Raw genomic sequence first — 16,745 nt, forward strand, 5'->3', positions numbered from 1 at the left:
CGTCCATAATGATATATCAGCTAGTGACTTTCCAAAAATCTGATCGGTAGAATATGGGAAATTGATCGCAAGGTATTTTTTATCATTACGGACGACTGAAGACCAGTGTGCAGGCAACCAGATCCATGGTTACACACACCGACATATGATCCCATTTCCTGATTTTTTGCATGCAAGGTAATTCCTGTTGCTTTCCTCTTTGTTGCATTTCATTTAACCCCAGAGTTCTCTGTCCGCTACCTTCATGTCCTGTGGAGTTGAGCACCACCCTGAACAGCAGCTGACCGCTGACGTGGTCCGTGGGCAGGCGGCGGCACAGGCTGTAGCCGACCGGCTGCTCCCTACACACGCACGCACGCACGAACGCACGCACACACACACACACACACACACACATTAAAATGACAATACCGTGATTGGATTTTTATAGATTGCACAAAGACTGCAGACACACACAACCACTCACAAAGACAAACACATTATAAACCACAGCGTATGTTTAGTTGTGGATCAATACCATTGATACATATTGATTTGTATTGATTGAACTATACACTGTGGTTAATTGGTGAAGGTCAAACAGCCGGCGGAGGCTCTCTCTCAGTCTCTGAAATCCGAAAGACGCGCCAAATATGTGCAGTAATAACAAAGGCAGGTAGGATAACAGTGTACTGGTAGCACATACTGATCAATGCAAACATACTTCTAATAATAAGCATATAGCGCTGGGTGAAAAAAAACAAAAACACTCAGATACATTCAACTTCAACTGCTTCGGTTTCTGAATTGATATGACAATTGCAATATTCATCCTTTGTTTGTAATTACATTTAAGTGGATTCTCCACATCAATTTTCCATATAAATTGCGACCTGTCCTATCATGTCTCGTAAGCCGTCTGATCGAATCATGACTCGTATCGCAATTAAATACAATTGGGAAATCCTGCCCAACACCGAGCCCTAAACTATAATCAACTATAGTCCACAACTATCCTTTGCAGGATTTGTGGCCGATATGGATAAACAGCAACATATTTGAAGGCTAAATATCTTTCCTAGACTTATTGTGCTGTATATGTTAGCGGCCACATTCCGAAAAAAACAAAAACACCAGAATTAGGACATTCTCGAAATGTCTGTCAAAATGTGCAGCTGTCCTGCGTTGGCACTCACTCGGCCATGGGTCCTTCTAGAAGTCTCTGCACGGGGATGGTCAGCTGACCCAGGAAGCGCTTGATGATCGGTCGGCTCTTGGCAAATTTATCCTTCACCTCAATCTCCAGCACGTCCGTCATCAGCGCCACAAAGGTGTATTTCTGCAGAGAAAGAGAGAGGGAGGGAGGGAGGGAGAGATGGATTAGAGAGAGAGCGACAACTTACTGATCGACAGCCATATCAATCTGTGTGAGTAACAACCATGTCCCTTCAATCCACAAGCAAAGAGAGAGAGTTGATTTCCAGAGGCATTTTCCTATGATCACGATTGAGAGATATAGAGCATACCATAATTAGAACAGAAAGTCGTGGATTTTGTTATATATTGTCGTTTGAACAAAATATTTGACGAATATAAACTTATGCCTCAAATCATTCCTAATGAACCTCCTCTGCAATCTCTAACAACCCTCTGTGGGGGTCTAGCTGCTATATATATATACTGACGTATCTACAGTAGGCTGCACACACACACACACACACACACACACACACACACACACACACTCTGACGTATCTACAGTACGCAGTGGGCTGCTATATAGTGGCACCCGGTGAGCAGTTATGGGGCTGCTATACGCACGCACGCACGCACGCACGCACGCACGCACGCACGCACGCACGCACGCACACACGCACACACGCACACACGCACACACGCACACACGCACACACGCACACACGCACACACAGACACACAGACACACAGACACACACACACACACACACACACACACACACATATATATATAAAATATTAGTCTCATTGTCATCTACTATTATAGGTGTCTATTTCTAACCATTCTGGATTCAATTTACATTTCATTGGCATCATCTATGTTGTAAAAGCGATTCTGGAAACATTTTATTACGTTACGATTTGAATAACAAAAGCAGGGGGAATATCAAAGGCTTTCAGGTTTTAATAATCATATTTTTTTTTTCAAGGACTTTCCAAGCAAGGGGCTATTTTCAAGGTATTCCACCACTTCAAGAACACTATGTGCGTGTGTGTGTGTGTGTGTGTGTGTGTGTGTGTGTGTGTGTGTGTGTGTGTGTGTCCGACCTCCCCGTGCCACATGGGGTTGGTGGTGTTGGAGATGATGGAGGAGCGTCTCTCCTGGCCGTGGTGCGTGAACTTGGGGAGGCCGCTCCTCTTGCCGGGCTGGATGGACATCTTCAGGTAGGGGTCGGGGTTGAAGAACATGCCCTTCTTCAGGCCCGCCGCGCGGATGTCTGTCCCAAAATACACAGCACACAATGCCATACAGATCATAATCTGTCTTCACGTTTAGATGCCACCATGCGACGCTCAGTGTTGTGGTCTGAATTAATGATGACAGGATGTGACCTACATTCAGCACGGAACGAGCTCTGAAATATTTATTTGAAAAGTGAGTCGAGAGAAATGGGTTTTCATATATTCTACCATGCAGCTCCATAAATTGGATTCTTTAGCCTGGATTTTATAGATATACACTATACATATGGTATATATGGCCAAATGAGGGTTTTGAAGGGGAGTAAAAAATATATATACCTATATTGAGATACATGCATTTATATATATATTTTTTGTAAAAAAAATGTATGTGTCTATTGTGTTGGAAGACTTAGTTTGTTCGATTTTTGACATAATTTGTTGGTAAATAAAAAATAAAATAAAAAATAATAATAATAAATAACTGAATAAAGCCTTGTCGGTCTTGTGAATTTTTTTGATTTTTGAGCTACAAAACTCCCAAAATTAATGATTGTTTAATTATCATTATTTTTAATGTGGCTTCAAATTGAGCATACTTTATATCTATCTCTCTATCTATCTATCATCCATCTATCTATCCAACCATCTGTCATCTATCCATCCATTTATCTATCTATCGTGTCTTCATATCTAGTTTATTTGAATAATTGATTCGGACACAAAAAAAACGTCATGTCATTGACCCATATACACTGTATACTGTAGATACTAGATAGACAAACAGACAGACAGACAGACAGACAGACACAGACACAGACACAGACACACACACACACACACACACCACCTACCAATATAGATAGATAGATAGATAGATAGATAGATAGATAGATAGATAGATAGATAGATAGATAGATAGATAGATAGATAGATAGATAGATAGATAGATAGATAGATAGATAGATAGACATTAAAACATATAATATGATAATTGCCATACATATATATATATATATGTATAATGCTAAAAAATAAATGCTGTTTAAAAGATATATATATTAATTTTTTTTTGTCATAGAAAAGCATTTTCATATCATATCACATCATATCGTATCTCACACACACACACACTCCCACCTGACAGGGTGAAGCTGACCAGTTTGCGACAGTGCTCAGTCCGTGATTGGTCGTCTGCTTGGCCATCGGCGCCCACCTGGCCAAGGAGCAGCCAATGGGACGAAGAGAAAGAGCATGAGTATGTATTTTAGAAGTGTGATGTTCAGGCAAAATTGTAAAAAAAAAAAAAGATATGTATATATATGTGTATATATATACATATATATATATACACACATATATATACATATATATATATATATATTTTTTTTTATAATGAATTTATTTATTTATTCTCTCCTGGTTTTCACCCTCTTACCTCCTCTACTATGTCCTGAGATTTGTTGTAGAGGATTAAAGATTATAGAAAAAAAAAGTGGTATTTGGTATTTTAGTATTTTAATTGCTTTTTTTTCTATTACTCTTCAACAAATCTCAGGACAGAGGACGGGAGGTAAGAGAGGGAGAACCAGGAGAGTCTCAGAGAATAAAAAAATAAATTCATGAATAAATAATATGACTGTTACTTGTCCTTATTAAAGTCTGAAAACTGATAGTCAGTTTGATTTACTTTTTTAAGGTTTCATTCTGGTATTACAAAAGGAAATTCAAGGACTTTTAAGTACTTTTTAAGAACAATTCTTCACGCAAAACTAATATAATCAATTTTCAATGTGATCTTTATAAATTTAAATATAATATAATCGTAGTCTCATTGCCTATTATTTATATTAGTATATATTTAATCTATATATCTTTTATTAATCTCATTGTCATCTACTATTATAAGTGTCTCTTTTCAACCAGGCTGGATTAAATTAAATTTTAAATTGACATTTCCCTGGCATCATCTATGTCGTAAAAGCAATTCTAGGAAGTTTTATCACGTTACAATTTGAACAACAAAACCAGGGCGAATATCACAGTTTTTCAAGGACTTTTCGGGCACCTCAAGGACCTGGTAAGAACCCTGTTATTGTGTTTTTTCGTAAGACAAGAAGAATAGAGAGAGAGAGAGAGAGAGAGAGAGAGAGAGAGAGGAGTGCAGATAGATGAGTAGAGAGTAAAGGTAGATGAAGACCAACAGGGCGGATATACGTGTCCACTGTTGCGTTTCTGTTGGGCTGTGTGAAGCGTCGGGTCCCTGATCAATAAAGAAAATCTCGCTTTCACAAGGTTCAGAAAGGCCGCGAAGGAGAGAGAGAAATAAGGGCGGAGAGAGGCCTTTTTTTTATTTTGCTCAAATAATTATTCTTTTAATCAGGCGCTATAAGAGAAATGGAGAGGGAGCCAGAAAAAAAAGGAGAACACAAAAGAGAGAGAGAGGAGTGTGATGAACAAAGGAAATTTTGACCTCTTCATATCGATGGTTCCTGTGATGAACTGAACTCAGATACGACTGGACAGTGTGTGTGTGTGTGTTTGTGTGTGTGTGTGTGTGTGTGTGTGTGTACTTATACTATGTGTGTGCGCTCGCTAATCCGAGCAGATCACGGCGAGGCCCGCTGGCAGCCAATCAAACGACAGGATTACAGATCCGATGGTTTCATATCTGACAACATCAGCTACACATTCAGCTGGGTGAGAAAGGGGGGGGGGGAGAGAGAGAGAGAGAGAGAGAGAGAGAGAGAGAGAGAGAGAGAGAGAGAGAGAGGGGAGAGACACGTACAGGAACTCCAGCGTTCTTCACTGTGATGCACGGTGTGATCGCCCTCAGCGCTCCGCTCACGCCATGGTAGTACTTGAAGCAGATCTTTGTCTCCGCTGCGCACACGCACACACACACACGCACACGCACACGCACACACACACACACACACACACACACACACACACACACACACAATTGAGAAAGCATACACACAGTTGGTATATGCTGACATGTATGTACAGTATACTGTACAAATGGCAACATTTAGTTTCAGATACTTTATATTTGGGCCACCAAATTCAATGACCTGGAGGCCCATTTGGGGTGTGGAAATTTTAGTCTCACCCCACAGTGGCTCCCCGACCGCAACAAAAAAAATTATAAATGTGAAAAAATTAAGAAAAAAACACACTATTTTTTTGCATGAAACATTCTATATTATGTCTGAATCAATTATCATTAAAATAAACTAGATATGATGGACACGCGTAAAATCTCTATAAAGTACACTCAATTTGAAACCACTTTCAATTTCATTCATTTTGGGAGGTTTGTGACTTAAAAGTCTTAAAATGACAGTGAAAAGGCTGACAACGCTTGTACTGTCTGACATTTTTTACAAATGTACACATTACGTCAAAAATCGAAATAACTAATCCTTCATATAAAGCCTTAATAGACATACAGCACGTGAACAAACAAAATACATTTTGAAATATAAATGCATGTACATTGCATATGTTTTTACTCCTTTTCAAAAACCTTATTTGTCATTTAGCCTTAATATATTGTTGCACATTTTCAGTATTGTTTTACTTGAGAGACTGAATTGAAAATATGTGTAGAAACAAAAAAAAAAAATTGATGGACAATGTAAACACAAATATTGACCTACCTTTCAAATATGGGGTGAAAAGATTCAGATTTGTAGAATGTAGCCTATCAAAAAAAACACCCAGACAAGCCATGTGAGTTGGATTTGGCTAACCCACTGGGGATGTGCGGAGATTTGTTTTCTCAAAAAAGGGACGTGAGAGCGCAGACGGCATCTACCGTGATCGTGTCGGCGCGCGACTCAAAACTCTTGGGTGAACGAACTGAACCCAGTCACTTCCCGCGAAACGATGCGTTCGTCAGGCAGCTCAGTTGAGGTCGAGGTCGCGAGCGAGCGAACGTGATTCGGAATCACTCATTCACTCTCACGAACGTCACAGCACTATCACTATTCTGTTAATGCGGTTTGCGTTTCCTAACCGTGTGCATGTGTTGTCAAATTGGTGAAGCTGTTTTGTCAATTTGCCTGTCTTGTGTTTCGTCCATTTGCATGTGTTTGCTTAAGTCGCAAGTGTGTCGAGCTCTCAGGGCCACCGTAGGTAAAACACCCAACTTAGCGTCCTCCTCTGCCCTCATCGGGACCCTGCAGAACACACACACACACACACCCGACGCAGACTTTGGAAAACCCTGAATCGGATGAACGGCGTGGAACCTATAACCAACTCACACTCCATGAAGTAGGGTCCGGCCTCCAGTCTCCAGACGATCTGCCCCTTCTGCGTGCCGTTCACCCCGCGGTTTTTAGAATCCCACACGTTGGCCACACACTCCTCATCTTGGAGAGGAAGAAAACACACACACACACACACACACACACACACACACACACACACACACACACACACACACACACACACACACACACACACACACACACACACACACACACACAAATAAACACCAAGCAATAAACAGCATGCTCAGAAATAAGTGTGGAATTTGGAATAGCCAGATTTTTTTTTTGTTGGTTTATCCCCGTTTTATGCTCACCCCTCATGGAGAACACAGGTAGGTTTCAGCTTTTCCTCCAAAATGGACGCCACATCCCTCCATCAGGATTCAATGCAAGTAATGGGGGACAAATCCACAATATTTGTTCGGCGCAAAAACCCCGCTCCACATTTCAGGCGTGGCTAAGCAAAAGTAACAAAATATCTCCTCGATTTGCAAAGTCAGACTGCTGTGGCTTCATGTGGTTTGGGCTGAAACGTGGAGGGAGTTCTTGAACCGAACACAGATTGTGGTATCGTCCCCCATTACTTTGCACTGCACTCCTGATGGGAGTACGTAGCTCAGTGTTGGGAATTAAACCTACCAGCGTGACTACCTGAGGGTTGAGTATAAAACAAGGATAACCTGCAGAAAGTCCAAACTATTCCTTTGATATCTGCAGCATCGTGGCCTGCAAGCTGGCTGTAGATTTCCACCCTTTTCTAAACTCTTCCTTCTGATGGAAGCGCTCGCCCAGACCCACACACCTGCCCTCCGGTCGTAAACCACCTCCGTGTCACCGGCCGCCAGGGGCCATCAAACATTTGCTATCTGTAATGCACAAAGGATGACAAATGGCCTGTGTCCGACTGGATCAATGTTCATGTCCGTCATCCTCCATCAGGATGCGCGCACACACACTGCACACACACAGCACACACACACACTGTCCTTTGTCACAGCAGGTCACCATCAATAACCCTGAGAGTCCAAGAGTGGCCGTAGATAAGTATTTCTCTGGTACGTATTTCTCGATATGTTTAGAATAAAAGCAACCCACACAGCCACTAGACGTTCTATATCTTTTATACTATCAAGTAACATGCACAGGCGGCGGCAGGGTGAGGTAATTGAGAAGGGCAGGCTCCTGGGGAGCGTGGCTCACAGCCAGGCTGGAAACAGGCGCTGCCCCCTGGGTAGAAAAACCCCAGGAACTCCCCCGGCCCGGTCGATAAATACCAGCATAAAGATGGAGGGAGGGAGGGAGGGGGGGGGGGGGGAGAGAGAGAGAGAGAGAGAGAGAGAGAGAGAGAGAGAGAGAGGATGAGGGAGAGGGAGAGGGAGCCCCAAATACGGAACAGCTCCACGTCTCTCCGCAATCACACGTGTTGTGTTTAAAAATATATTTATAATTATAATTTTTGAAGTCCAATAAAAAAAGACCAGAATTTATTTTTTATTTTTTTTCAGGGGACAGTGCACTAATATTTCAACATTTTCAGACAACGGTTAATGAGGGTCGGCTATCGGCCATAAAAAAAATCTAAATGAGCATATTCTGAACTAAATCCGTAGAGCCACACGTCCAAGCGGCCAAGCAGTGGGCAGAGCATTCTGGGAAATTGTAGATTACATCTTTAAAAGGCGGCTAATGCTTGTTTTATTATACTATTACCTGCTATTATTTATGATAATAGCAGGGAAGTCCTTCTTGCGATCTCATTCTACCTGTCTATCACGCACACGCACACGCACACACACACACACACACACACCATTAGCCAGATAATGTGGGAGCAGTGGGGATGGTGTAATTTTTTAACCTTGAGAGAAGTTCCAAGTCATATCCTCTCCCGTACAACCATCCTATAATAATTGATATCACACTAGCGAGACGGACACGGAAGCAGACGGACAGACAGACGGACGGACGGGCGAGAGAGAACAAGAGAAAAATAAACCAAGAGGCTGTTTCAGACCAAGCTCATGATTGCTTTGGGAGTATAACTTCATAAAAGGCGTCCCGTGTGTTTCCATGGACGTGCGGAGCGGAGATGCGGAGCATGTGTGCTCCCGAGTTCATATCCTGTTCGTGTGCAGCGAATGCTCCGAGAAAACATAACGCTAAACCTTGTGATCGCTACTTTGGGTCTAGTGGCAACGAACAGGCTGTGCTGTTGGCCCCGTTTTCATTCTTGCACCCAAACACGGCCCCTTCTGCGACCACCACAAGGTTGAAAATGACCACGCGTAGAAGCTGGTCGTGGAAAGTGTTGAAAAAAAATTAAAAATTAAAAAATTTTCTGAAATTTGGGGAAAAAAAGCCTCATGTTTGACCCGTTGGACTGCACTGAAGCTGCAGCAGAGTGGTAAGTTTCGCGAAAGTAAAATTTTCAGGGAGGTTGTTGCCATGAACAGTTATACATGATGGGAACTAACATTTTAAAGGCCTGTGAAGCTTTGCTTTAAAGTATAGTTTTTGATGCACTTCTGAGGCTATTTTACATAAACTGGCAGAAAGGCTGGCGTGGAGAACAGGCTGGAACCCGTACCCACTATGCAGGATGAGTGTAGAACAATCCAGGATGACTGAGAGCAGCGTGGCAGGAGTGTGCGGGTGCTCACCGATGTGGTAGAGTCCGATCCAGTCGGTGGCGTCCACCTCCTCCTTGATGTCCCAGGAGATCACCAGGTGGGCGTCGCCGAGCGTCAGCTGGTATGTGGACGCCGTAAGCGACGAGCGGCTCTCTGACGTCACCAGGTCCGTGTCGCTGTTGGCCCTCTGGAGCCCCCCGGTCAGACCCCCGGGCTCCGCCGGCCCCCCCCTGCTGTCGGAGGCGCCCCCCCCGCCCTGCACCGACAGGCTGCGGAGGCTCTCGGGCTCCAGCGTAAAGGGCCGGGCGTGCGGGTGCCGCCTCCGCACCGCCAGCAGGTGCTCCCGCGCGCTGCCGTTGGCCAGCGGCGGGGAGGGGCACGGGGAGGGGGCGGAGCTCCCCGTCGCCATGCCGACGGAGAGCGGGAAGCAGGGAGGGGGGGAGGCGGGGGGAGGAGCGGAGGAGGAGGTGGAGGAATGGTGGGGGGGTCGGTGGTGGTGATGGTGGTGGTGGCGATGGTGATGATGGTGGTGGTGGTGGGGCGGGCGAGAGGATGAAGAGGACGCGGAGGAGGAAGAGGAGGGAGAGGGAGGGGAAGGGGAGGGGGCGGAGGGTTGGGGGCGGGGCCGGGGGGGGAGGACGGCCGTGGCCAGAGAGGGGCGAATGGTGGAGGCCGGAGGGGGGGGAGGGATCCCGGAGAAAAAGAGTGAAAAAAATAAATAAAGGTTTTTCAAAAATCGGGAGGGAAGGAGGAAGAGAGCCTCTATTCACACCTCACTGCAGGACGAGTGAATAAAGAGAACCAATCACACGCCTTCGCTTCGCCTCCACGCAAAAAAAAAAAAGAAACTAACAAACGAAGGGATTTCTCACGGCTTTCCTGAGGAACCCTCCCCCGACTGCGACCCCCTGAGCAAGGCACTTTTAGGATCCCCCCGCACAGCTGCTCGTCTTCCAGACAGGGCTAGCGCTGAAGAGCTGGGCTCTCCCTCCTTTTGTCTGTCGGAGTCCCTCTCTCTCTCTCTTCCCCCCTCCCTTGGAGCCCCTCTCGCTCGTTCCCTCCCGCTTGTCGAACGCCCACCTGTGGACGCGCAGAGCCGAGGACTCGAACCCGGAACCCAGACGGTCATTGGGGTCGGGCGAGGGTCGACGGGGACCTCCACCCGGCCGCGGCGAATTTGGAATCTGCTGCTCTGGACGAGTCGACCCTCCTCCTCCTTCGACCCCCCGTTGAGCCACTCAACCTCCGCTGCATCCTTTTCATCTCTCCATCTGTGAGAGCGCCATCACAGCCAGTCCTCTACAGCAGCCACCACAGTGGAGAGGTGGAGGGAGGGAGAGGGAGAGCGAGAGAGAGAGAGAGAGAGAGAGAGAGAGAGAGAGAGAGAGAGAGAGCGAGAGGGGTTGAGTGGAAGGGGAGATCCTGTTTTCCTTGCTCTCTTCCGTCCGGGGGAGGTGGGGATTGGGAGGGATGGAGAGAGGTCGATCCTAGTGTCTGGAGGGGAGGAGACCTAGGGAGAGGGAGAGAGAGAGAGAGAGAGAGAGAGAGAGAGAGAGCAGACCAGGCAGAGTGCAAGAGAGAGGAGAGGAACAAGAGAGGAGAGGAAGACGAAGAGAGAGAGGAGAGGAGAGGAAGAAGAGAGGGCAGGACAGGCAGAGTGCAAGAGGGAGGAGAGGAAAGAGGATGATCAATATTTCATATTGAAACTGCAGGCATTAGATGATCAACGTTTGCAGTGAATCAAATTCCACACACACACACACACACACACACACACACACACACACACACACACACACACACACACACACACACACACACACACACACACACACACACACACACACACACACACACACACACCACTCTAATCTCCAGACATGCCGCGTCAGCACCACGGGTACTGTATGTGTGGAATGAGGGCGGCACGATGGAATGTTCTCGCCAACATGGTATCCAGGGCTGCAATGCGAGCGTTACAGACATTCAAACAGAAAAACCTGAGGAGACACTCAAACTTTTAGGGCCCCTGTCACACCTCTGCGATCTGTATCTGGATATCTTATCCGAGGGAAATACGCACGTTAGAGCCAGGTGTAAACGAGCGCAGGACACATTGAAATGTTAATGCTGTGGGGTCTGCCAGAGCACGTCCGGAGCTGGTCCGGCTCACATTGGGATCGGATCTCAGCCAGGTGGGAATCACAACCCGTACAGCTCGGCCACATCGGTGAGAAAAGCGATGCGCCCACGAGTTAAAAACAGGACTGAACAATCAGCTCCCACCGCCCGTCAGTCCTTCCGAGCGTCCAAGAAATACACCGTGCTGCACACGGTGGCGCGGTGCATTGCACTGCTGCCTCACAGCAAGAAGGTCCTGGGTTTGATTCCCGCCTGGGGTGCTGTTGGCACCATCCTCCGGGCGGGTTATCTCCTAAACAGGAGCCTTTCTGTGTGGAGTTTGCATGTTCTCCCCGTGCTCACATGGGGTTTCCTCCACCTAACATCAGTAAGGACCCCCACCAAAAACATGCACACATCATCGTCTGACACTCATCACCAGGTCCCCAGGCGTGTCCCCAAATGCTGCCCACTGCTCCTGGCTGTGCCCCCGGAGGAAGGACAAGCCAAGGATGGGTTAAATGCAGAGGCCACATTTCACCGGCCACCATCCAAAGCGTGTGTTTGCATGTGGTGTGTGACAATTAAAGATTCTTCTTCTTCAAATATTTGTTGTTGTCCCTGATTTGCATGGTGCGATCCCATCACAGCTGCCGTCAGATTCAAGATAAGGAGAAGGCTTATTAACACCAGGTGTAAACGCAAAGGCCCCTGACGGGATGTCATTATCCAGATAACACATCTAGAAACAGATCACATCCGAACGCAGGAAAGCTGCAAAAGACTCACAGCACCCTCTCAAATTATCAGCACAAGGGATTCAACATCAGAGCCTGGATATTATTGTCTGGATTTCACAGAGACAACCTCTCACCAGGCGGATGTTTCTCAGGCCAGGTAAAGAAATGCAAAATACAGCATATGCAGAAAATTCACACTGGCCGGAAAGGGGGTTGTTGAGGCCACTTCTGATAAAATAATATATTAACTGTGTGATATATTAAAAGTGTGTAATGACCTAGTAACTATTTTTGTTCATGGCACTTCTGGTGTCACCCTGTCACCAACACATTCATGAAAAATGTTCTTCTCTCCTTTCTTTTCAGTCAGACAGAAACACCGCAGCCAAAACGGAGAATTCGAGAAAAATAGAGAAATGTCTCAAGGAATCCAGACACGTTTCATTCAACCCGTTCTGAAAAGTCAGGACTGTTACACTCTTATTGAAATTCCTCCTTCTCTCTCTCTCTCTCCCCCCCCCCCCCCCCCCCCCCCCCCCCCCCCCTCCCCCCCCCCCCCCCCCCCCCCCCCCGTCTCCCCCGGTTGCCATGGCGAGCGGCGACATCGACAAATCACTTCAGCTTCCGCACCAGCAACGTCAGAACTCTCGATCAGACGATCTACCTTACAGTCGCTCTGGCTCTGTCTGAACCCCCTTCACTCCATTCTGTTCTATCTTTGTCACACGCTCCCTCCTTCCTTCCTTTCCTCCCTCCCTCCATCATGCTTTACACAGACACACAAAGACACACAGTCCCATGAGCTTCTAAATTAGCCATTTAAAACACTATATATATATATATATATATATATGGGAGAGAAAGGGAGCGAGAGAGAGAGAAAAGAAGAGAGAGAGGAGAGGAAGAAGAGAGAGCGAGAGGGCAGGCCAGGCAGAGAGACTTGATGAAGAGGTACGAGAGAGGGAGGATAAAGCTGAGAGGAGGGTGAGAAGCCTGTGAGAGTGGGATGGAGAGAAAGTGTGTGTGTGTGCGCGTGTGTGTGTGTGTGTGTGTGTGTGTGTGTGTGTGTGTGTGTGTGTGTGTTGACATGCCATCGAACGGGAGTCGATAAGGGAGATTAACAGAGAGAGAGAAATGAAGGGGGGGGGGGGAGAGCAAAGAGCCAACAAAGGACAAGAAAGAGTGTCGGGGGCGCACATGCGCAAAGAGACAGGAAGGTGAAAGAGGGAGGTGGAGGGAGAGAGAGAAAAAAGGGAAAAAGAGGAGAGAGAAACAGCAGGGCGATCAAAGACCTGACTCCTCCCTCCAAATACGGAGTCCATGGAAAAGAGACGAAAGACGGAACGAATGTCCCGCGGCGAAATAAAATGGCGTCGCCCGCATATCTCGACTTGCGACGCCGCCGCCGGCCGATGATCGAGCGCCGCCAGGAAGAGCTCGGCCCCCTCTCCGGCCGGCGTTAGGATGAGATCTGTATTCACACCTTTGCGTTCACACCTGGTGTTAATAAGCCTTCTCCTTATCTGGATTCTGACCGCACTGTGATGGGATCTCGCCATGCAAGTCAGGGAGGTGGACCCGTCAACAGGAAGCGATGCTGCTCTACGGCCTTTACTTATTTTTCCTTCGCCGTGGAAGGGGGTTTCCTGCGGGCTGGCTTCCTTGGAGAGAGCGGGAAGGGGCGGAGCTACGCGAGGTTTTCAACTCGCGGGCGGATTGTCGTGGCCGAGCTGTATGGACTGCGTCCCCACGTGGCATCGACGCGCGTCTTCCCTCATCCAGATGAGACATCCGGATGGCATTTTAATGCCAGGTGTCGAAGGGGGTCTTAGAAGCCTCCCGAACCGGGTTTTACCGTCATCGCCATCGCATCAAAATCAGCGGCAGGCCAGGAATTGTCAGCGTGTCAGAAACGGCAATTAAAAACGCCCTCTACAGCGAGGGAAGCCGCCACGCCCACTACTCATCTGGACTGACAGCTTTATAAATAGCGCAGACAGAGGCCAAATCTGAGCCCGGTGCAGTTGGCAGAGTTTAGAGGCGGAGACGCACGCACACACACACGCACGCACGCACGCACGCACGCACGCACGCACGCACGCACGCACGCACGCACGCACGCACGCACGCACGCACGCACACACGCACACACGCACACACACACACACACACACACACACACACACACACACACACACACACACACACACAGCCATTCACAACAAAACACCAAGACTCGATTTCATTCATTGCCGTCAGAAATGTAAACAACAGTGTTCAGCCAGCCTGTCCAGAGAGAGAGAGAGAGAGAGCGATTAAGAGAGCGAGAGACTTTATTCATCCCTGAAGGGGAATGGCAATGTCCCAGCAGCTCACATCCAAAACAATAGGGGGTCATAATGACAAACAATATAATAAAAACATAGAAATGTAAAAATGAAAAGTGTCAATATCTGGGGGAAAAAAAAAGTGAAATATAGAGAAATAAAACCTCACAGTTACCGGTTCCACAATAAAATATGGCAGGATAAAGCGGAATCGTTGAAAATGAAGCGGAATTGAAGTAGTTAAAACAGAATAGTGAAAATGAGCCTAAAAAAAAAAAATGCATTCTCACACAAGCAACGACCAAAACAACACACACACACACACACACACACACACACACACATAAACTGCGGTGACATTTTAAAAACAAAGAAACTGTGGGGAGGTGAGCGTCCTTGATCCAGCGGTGGGATTAAAACAGAGAATGGAGGCTTTGCTGTCCCTAATCCATCATCACCACATGGCTTCAATCTGTACCCCCCCCCACCCCCCCCCAGACTCACTCAGCACCTCCCTGCTTAAAATATATATATATATATATCTTCTTTTAAGTGCTGAGCGGAACCCCCCGGGGCCACCATGTCACCCTAAACAGAGAGACGGCTGGGAATCTTTTGCCGTTTCCTGTATTTGGGGGGGAGCCGCGCGCGCCTTCGTGACACGAGTGACCCCCCCCCCCACCCCCCTCTCCATTCATAAACTTGTCTGTGTTAAAAACTGCGAACGATTTTCGTTTCAAATTTCCAAATCGTTTATTTTCGTCAACACTGATGAAAATGACCCGTGCCCGCTCAAGTGTGTTCTTGCTGGGAAAGGTGCAGCGGACCACTCCACCGGCAACGGAAACAACCTTACAGAGGATCACATGCGTGACAAGAAGAACACCGTTTCTTATAGGGTTCTTAAGTGGCAGCCAAAAAAAAGTATCAAATAATACACTTTTATTTTGGTTTTTTTTAAACAAAATACTACGGATTACCACTTTAAACGAGACGAGGCTGACCACAGGCTGGTGTGGCGGCACTCATCCAAGGAGTTCATCACCATTTAACAACAAGTGCAATTTGTCGATAGCGGTGTCAGTTTGGATGTGACGATTCCAAACGGTTCACAGCTTGTTATTATTTTGGTGCCAGCACCACAGATTTTCTACATTACCATTCTAATTTAGAGCAAAGAGCAACAGATTGAGGCCAAATAAGAATCTGACATCACAGGTCAAAGTGGGGATATTCAACATTGCGTTTTGGGAAACTGTTTCGTGTCAATTTGAGCGTCGCATCGGCCGCTTTTATCAGTTCGCAGAGCATTGGTGGGGGCTCCAAAAAATGAATTTGATATCAATTCCGATATATAAAGCTGTGACGCATGTTACAAACTTGCGATGAAGAAATGAAACAAGAGATTTACACATTTTGAATAAAACACAAAAGAATACGTCGATTGTTAACCTGCATTTGGAAGACACCACCTTTGACATGAAGAGTCTGTTTTCCCTGAAGTGATCCTTCCGCCTGTGTTTTTTTGTGCATCTCTGGTCGGTTATCCTAGTCAGTGATGATGTCATGGTCAACAGTCAATTGAACACATCGCTCTTTCTGGTCCAGGGGACACAGGGCTGACACACACTCCCTCTCCCTCTCTCTCCCTCTCTCTCTCTCTCTCTCTCTCTCTCTATCACTCTCACTCCATGTGGAGTTCAGCAACTGGAAGCACTGCACCTTGACCAGTCAACAAACCAAAACTCCACAGGCGGATATAAACAGGACTCAGTTTGGGGGAGATGGGCTTCAAAGCGGCGCTGGATTTGATTCCAGTTCTGCAAAATCTAGACTATAAATGTCAAAAAAAATAAATAAATAAAACAACATCGCCGAGTTGATTTAATTTGGACATGTAGATATGATATGACGACGTGGAATTCAATTTTAGAAAGCAGACCATTCCTGAAAAAAAAAAAAAAAAAAGGCTCTGACGCGTCTGACTGACGTGATCAAAGTCGACTTGAAGAGCTCAAAAAAACAAGCCACATCATCACCCAAAGGCAAAAAAAATAAATAAATAAAATAAAAAATAAAAAAAGTTGCCGTGCGGAAATATTGCTCAAAACTATGAACTGCATTGAAAACCTGTGGAAAAACTTCCCTCTGACGATTTGTGTTTTTTTTAATGTTTTTTATTTTTGTATTTATTTGCAATTTGTATATATTTTACACATTTTAATT

General features: G+C 46.2%; 1 protein-coding gene across 1 annotated transcript in view; it reads right to left on the bottom strand.

The window, feature by feature from the left end:
* Positions 1-9,740, bottom strand: part of LOC307247721 (E3 ubiquitin-protein ligase HECW2-like) — a gene marked incomplete at its 5' end in the record, with an annotated part of 30,495 nt that extends 20,755 nt beyond the window's left edge. The window contains 7 exons of the mRNA XM_080023844.1: positions 241-341; positions 1,176-1,318; positions 2,284-2,453; positions 3,559-3,634; positions 5,207-5,301; positions 6,693-6,800; positions 9,362-9,740. Coding sequence (XP_079879970.1) covers positions 241-341; positions 1,176-1,318; positions 2,284-2,453; positions 3,559-3,634; positions 5,207-5,301; positions 6,693-6,800; positions 9,362-9,740 — 1,072 coding nt within the window. The remainder of the gene's footprint in view (positions 1-240; positions 342-1,175; positions 1,319-2,283; positions 2,454-3,558; positions 3,635-5,206; positions 5,302-6,692; positions 6,801-9,361) is intronic.
* Positions 9,741-16,745: the final 7,005 nt, after the last annotated feature.

This window comes from Zeus faber (genome assembly GCF_960531495.2).
Source record: "Zeus faber genome assembly, chromosome: 2".
NCBI classification, from domain to species: Eukaryota; Metazoa; Chordata; class Actinopteri; order Zeiformes; family Zeidae; genus Zeus; species Zeus faber.